General features: G+C 33.9%; 1 protein-coding gene across 1 annotated transcript; it reads left to right on the forward strand.

The window, feature by feature from the left end:
- Positions 1-888: 888 nt before the first annotated feature.
- Positions 889-5,982, forward strand: LOC147406240 (protein DETOXIFICATION 16-like). Its single transcript, XM_086434206.1, is given in 9 exon segments — positions 889-1,183; positions 1,185-1,214; positions 2,479-3,023; positions 3,154-3,240; positions 4,098-4,154; positions 4,241-4,479; positions 5,305-5,423; positions 5,541-5,627; positions 5,748-5,982. Coding segments are annotated over 9 exon segments (1,497 nt in total). The 5' UTR covers positions 889-910; the 3' UTR covers positions 5,808-5,982.
- Positions 5,983-6,708: the final 726 nt, after the last annotated feature.

Genomic DNA, 6,708 nt, shown 5'->3' on the forward strand with positions numbered 1-6,708 from the left:
AAATTTGGAAACACCTCCTTGAAGTGCCATGTGTAATCCAAAGAGGAGAGTTCCTTCCAAATTTTGAAGAGGGCCGCCCCTACAAAGTTTTTTTCCGTGGATAATTGATTTGGATGAGAAATTGAAATCTATGTAAAGTGCATAATCATAAGAAATGTTTAAAACCTCAACTCAAGTAATGTTTTGGTTGGGAGAAAAAATTATCAATATCTCCATCGAAATATTCCAAGACAATTTGAAACATTAGATGTCTTGACGTCTATGTTTTTTTCTTTTTCAGCCTCAACTATATTGAACTATCTCTACCAACAACATAAATTTGAAAATCACATTTTTCAAAAGAAAATCATTTCTTGTCATTTTATATGGGATTTACACAGACACCTGAGGTATTTAAAGGAAAAAATTTTAAAGGACCTGACAAGGATTCCTTTCTACCCTAAGTTTTGGACGACATCTTGATAATTCATTTACTTTTTAATTGTCAAGCTCACAATTTATTATTGTCGAGCTCAATATGTTTTATTATTAAATTTGATAATTTTTAAAAAATATTGAGTTCGATAATAAAAATTGGTGATCTGAAATCATATTTTAATTCAGATATATTTAATGAAATCAAATCGATCAAATGCGAGTTTAAATCACTCCGATTTTAAATAAAATCCATACCATTTTAAGTCTTAGGGGTATATATGTAATAAATAACAAATGTAAGTATGGCCAGTGTAGACTCATTCATAACCTGCCTTATTATGGATAAACAAAAAGAAAAAGTCGCGATCCAGAATAAGGTGTCTTGACATCATTCATCATTCATTAAATAACGTTTTGCGGACGAGAGTCATTTTCCCATCTTTCATCCTTTTTCATTTATCTCTTGTGAGTAGAAGCAAAGAATAAGAAAAAGATGAACAACACTAGTGAAGAACAGAAACGAAGTCTTCTAATTCATCAAATCTCTGAAGAAAATGGTTCTGATTGTTTGGGTGATGAAGAGAGAAGGATTGAAAAGGGTGTGAGGAGAAGAAAACAGATTTTTGAAGAAGTTAAGAAACAGTTATGGTTAGCTGTGCCTCTTATAACAGTAAATCTTTTACAATATTGTTTGCAAGTGATCTCAGTGATGTATGTAGGTCATCTTGGAGAATTACCCCTCTCTGGTGCTTCCATGGCTACTTCTTTTTGCAACTGTTACTGGTTTTAGCTTGTTGGTATGTTGGATTTCTCTTATTTTTCTTGCTTTTATCATTTTTAGATAATTTATATTTCCACACCATATTTTTCTTATAACACACCAATCATTGCTCTCTCTAGTCTCTCCTCCCTCCATGGCCACTTATTTTTTTTCAACTTTTTGGTATGTTGGTTCCTTTTGTATAGATTTCCCACATCAAACACCAATTTATAAAATTAAATATTACATACATGCCAAATATCTCTCTCAATCCTCTCTCTGGTACTTCCATGACCACTTTTTTTTTTTTTTTTTTCAACTGTGAGTTCTTGCTATTTTGGGTCTCTCTTATTTTTCTTTGTATAGAGATTTCCTTCTTTAAAATTTGGTTTTTACCCTTTTAGAGAAATTTTATTGGCAGACCAAATTTTCTTCGTAACACACCAATCAGTGTTACATCTCTCTAATGCTTCCAAGGCCACTTCTTTTTGCAACTGTGAGTAGTTTCAGCTGGTTCGTATGATGGGTCTCTCTTCTTCTTCTTTCTTTTTTTCTATTTTTCTATATTATATATATTTTTTTACACTTAGTTTTAGCATATTTTTTTAGGGAACTTATATTACCTCACCATTTTTTTACTTACAACACACTGATCGATGCAACTCGTTGGTTTGTTGGGTTCCTCTGTTTTTTTTTTTTTTTTCTTTAGTAGATTTGTCTAGACTTCATTTTATTATTTTTTTAATAAATGTTGACTCACCAAACAAGTGTATATCAATAATCACAAACCAAACAAATACATCTATCAAGTGCTTTCATGGCCACTACTTTTTGCAACTATGACTGGCTTCAGCTTCATGGTATGGTGGGTTTGTTTTTTTTCTTCATTTTTTATATAGATTTGTCTACACATATTTTTACCATTTTTCAATGATGGGTTTCTTGGGTGAAAAATCAAGGGTTTTGGAGTTTTTTTCTTGACTCGGTGCATTTTCAGCCTAATCCGGCCGAGTTTCCATGTTGAGTTGTACGAGTTTTGAGTTGACTAGCTGAGTTGATTCCAACTAGTTTTGTGACTGAGTCACCTCGAAAATCAATCGGGTCAAGTAGCAAGTCGTTCAACCAGTTTTAAAAGAGAGCTGCTATTGGCACCCAAACTTTTACTTATTACACCCCAATTAAAATAAACAAAAAAATAAGTTAATGACTTAGAATAAGCTCTTCTAATTTATCTTGTGGAATGGAACTCTTAAATTGGTAATAAAAATCTTAATTACTTAAACCTTTTGTTTTGACACTAGATGGGAATGGGAAGCGCATTGGATACCTTATGTGGTCAGTCCTATGGTGCAAAACAATACTATATGCTCGGCATACATATGCAGAGGGCCATGTTTGTTCTTTCACTCGTTAGTATTCCTCTCGCGTTCATTTGGGCCTACACCGGTCCCATTCTCGTGGCAGTTGGGCAAGATCCAGCTATATCAGCAGAAGCTGGACGCTATGCTCTTTACATGATTCCATGCCTTTTCGCCTATGGTCTCCTTCAATGTCATGTTAGATTTTTACAAACCCAAAACATCGTCTTTCCAATGATGATAAGCTCGGGAATTACTACTTTACTACATTTACTCGTGTGTTGGATTATGGTGTTCAAATCTGGACTTGGTAATCGAGGTGCTGCATTGGCAAATTCCTTCTCCTATTGGGTCAATGTGTTATTGTTGGCACTTTATGTCAAATTCTCTCCTACTTGCAAAGAAACTTGGACTGGATTTTCGAAGGAGGCTTTACATGATGTTTTGAACTTTATAAGACTTGCCATCCCTTCAGCTATCATGGTCTGGTAATGCTGCCCAACTATTCTCTTTCCATGCCTTTTCGCCTATGGTCTCCTTCAATAATTAAGTTGCATACATGATCTAAAAGCTTTTAATATATTGATTATGAGTTGATAATTATATGATTTGGAACAGCTTGGAAATGTGGTCATTTGAATTGATGGTTCTCTTATCGGGTTTTCTTCCTAATCCAGAGCTAGAAACATCGGTGTTGTCAGTCAGGTTAGCATTATGTTCATATCTTATCAATATTTTTGTTATAATTTCTTGAATGAGAGCAAGTGATAGACTTCAGATCAGGTTTCATCACCTTCATATAAATGTACATATGTATGAATGTAGCCAACAACATTTTTTGACTCGGAAGATATAATAATGGGTGTTTTACCAAACAGGACGAGTAGGAAGCCAAGATTTCATTGTCACTCGCATTATCAAAATATTTAATTTATAGGTTTGGTAATTGAATTCTTTTACCAAGCAAGCTACATGTTGTACTCGCATTTAATTAAACTAGAAGGTGGCATGTACAAACGCACATGTATCAGAATGACTTATTTGTTATTTGAAGTATTAATTCAAGGGTTCTTGAAGATTACATAGTAAAAGGGATATTTTTGTAATTTTGAAATCTAACTACGTGATTATAGGGTCAAGGAATTGCAATTTTCTTTGATTTTGACCAAAATGACTTTGATTTTATTAAATTTAAATGTAAAGGTGGGGCATTTAAGTGATCCAAATTTTGGTGCCGAACAACCATATCTACTCCCCCTTCTCTCATTATAATGGTAAAGATTTACTTTTATAAGGCCTTTAACTTCAAACAAATGATCATAAAAAATGGTATAAATTATAAAATATATTTAAACAAATGCAAGATCATTAGGTACCTCTGTTTGTTATATAAAAGTTCCATTGTGGCACAGTAACTTTGGCTTTTTGCGTGTCCTGTTCTGAACTTTCTCCACCATAATATATGATTCTAGAATTGTTCATTTCTCTTCTATAATTTCATCATTTCCTATGTAAAATTAGCATTTAATAGTTCATTAATCACTAAACATTTATGTCCCTAGCCTTAACACAGCTGCGATGGTATGGATGATCCCGTTTGGACTCAGTGGAGCCATAAGGTCAGTTTAGCTAAATGGATGGTAAACCCTTTCCTCAATGATATTTCATAAAACATTTGATGATTTTTGACAATTTTCTTTCACAGCACAAGAGTTTCAAATGAGTTGGGTGCGGGGCATCCACAAGCTGCACGTTTAGCTGTGTGGGTTGTGTTATTCATAGTGATTACTGAGGGCACATTGATAGGCTTAACCATGGTCTTGGTACGTCGTATTTGGGGTTATGCTTATAGTAACGAAGAAGAAGTCGTAAGCTATTTAGCAAAAATGATACCACTCCTCGCAATCTCCAACTTCTTGGATGGAACCCAATCTGTTCTGTCAGGTTTGTACTTATTTTTAGTAGACTATTGTGCCGACATCGGGAGAATGAATTCATTTTGAGATCAGATTTTCCAAAATTAATACTAAATCTATCTTTTAATAAACATTATCATGATGAGTCCTATTTAAGCGAATAGGAATAGGTTTCAATTTCAAATGATTATAAATCTATCCTTACTTAGGATGGTTATCGGATCAACTGCATCATATATTAGAGTTACTAATCAATGGGTACTTAAATGATGTTCAACAAAAAATCTTTTGTCATTCATAACCAAGTTACTTTGGCAGATAGATTTCCAAAGTCTCATAGTACCATATAGGCAAATGGGTTAAGTAATGCGAAATCTTTCAAATAGAGATTGAAACGTTATAGATCTGTCACTGGTCATGGTTTCAAATCTCGGTTTGATGTATCGTCTCGTCCATGGATGAGACTGAGTTGTCTCCGACAAGATAAACTAACTCATTTTACAATTATTTACTCATGTATATTTAAAATAAAATTAAGTTGATTAGAATATATTCAATCATAAAATCATATTCTATTTAGATAATATGTATTTGAATTATAAAAAATTAATTATTTTGTAGTAAAATGTGCAAAATCCTGATTGACTCGACCAAGTCATCTTGTTTTTCTCGTGAGATTCGGCACAGCAGAGACACCTTGTCTATCCTTCTCATTCACGGACGATACCAAGATGAATCGGGCAAGTCATCTCGGTATCGGACGAGATTTAAAACCTTGTCACTGCTTAAAAGAGTTACAAAATCAAGTTCATTATAGTATTTATTGAATGGGTCTTTCTTAACTGATGTTCAGGAGTTGCTAGAGGATGTGGTTGGCAGAAGATTGGTGCCTTTGTCAATCTAGGAGCTTATTACCTTGTAGGCATTCCATGTGCTATTGTTTTTGCTTTTGTCCTCCACATAGGAGGAATGGTGAGTTTTTGTCTCCTCCTTTTATCTTTGTCTAGCTTATATTATTGTATCTACTTTTATCGTCGCAAATAAGATGATACTAATACATAGTTTTGTATTGACAATGTGGTTTAATAGGGACTTTGGTCAGGGATCATATGTGCATTGATCGTGCAAGTGTCGTCTCTTTTAATCATAACTCTTCGCACTAATTGGGAGAAAGAAGTAAAGCATATTTTCGCCTCTTTTTTCAATCCTATTATTTGAAATCTTTGGGATAAGGCTTTGTTCTAATATTTTCAACTCTTGTCGGTCACATCTAATTGTCGCTCATTTGTTTTTCAGGCTAGCAAGGCTACCGACAGAGTCTACAATGCCATCATCCCTATTGATATGGCATCATGAAGTTGATTTGTCACTACTTTGATTTGAGATTAATCTTTTTGTGATAAATCTCTAAAGCAGAGGCAGTCGAGATTTTATACAGGTCGTAAAATAAAAATTTTTCTTAGTAAGATATAGGGCGATGGAATTTTGTGAATTTTTTTTTCACAGTACATAGTGAAATACATTATCCTCACCGAAGTCTAATATCCTAAAAATTTGGAGTTGGCTGAAGGAATAACTTTCCTCCAAATTTTTCTATCTGAATTTGCTCTTTTTAAGTTCAATTGTCTTCAAATGTGCTTATTACAGCTTAGGCCGCCTTTGAAATATTGAGAGCTCTAGCTTGCATTGTAAATCTATAGAAATTTGAGTCAAGTTTGAGAGAGTAAAATCAAGTTTCTTTTTAAAAATGGTACATATTAAACATTCTAGAGGTCATTAAGCAACTAATCAATCAACTTTGGTGGCATCGGACCAAGGCAACTATTTTGCTAGTTGACTTGTTACCCATCGAAATTGAACCACTTTCAGATGATTCATATGGGTATGGTAAGTAGCACTACTATTAAGGATACAACATTTGTGTGATTCATGATTATAACCGACTACGAAGACTTAATAATCTATATATAAACCCAAAGATGATTATCATACTTGATTTCCATTTTATTTAAAAATTTGTACCACTCAATGGTTCAAAACTCAAAACCTACCAGTCGATAGGGCTGCATCCTGGGTGGGTTGGAGGGTCAACCTCAACTCAACTCAATCATCGGGTTAGAGCTTAGTAATCCAAACTCAACCCGAGATTAAGCTTCTAAAATCGGGTTGAGCTCAGGTTATCCCAAGTTAGGTAATTTTGGGTGGGTTGGGCTCATTGAGCAAGTCTAATTTCATTTTGATCAACACATAAATTTTA

This window comes from Akebia trifoliata, chromosome 3 (assembly GCF_017979445.1).
Source record: "Akebia trifoliata isolate Shusen 1 chromosome 3, ASM1797944v1, whole genome shotgun sequence".
NCBI lineage: Eukaryota > Viridiplantae > Streptophyta > Magnoliopsida > Ranunculales > Lardizabalaceae > Akebia > Akebia trifoliata.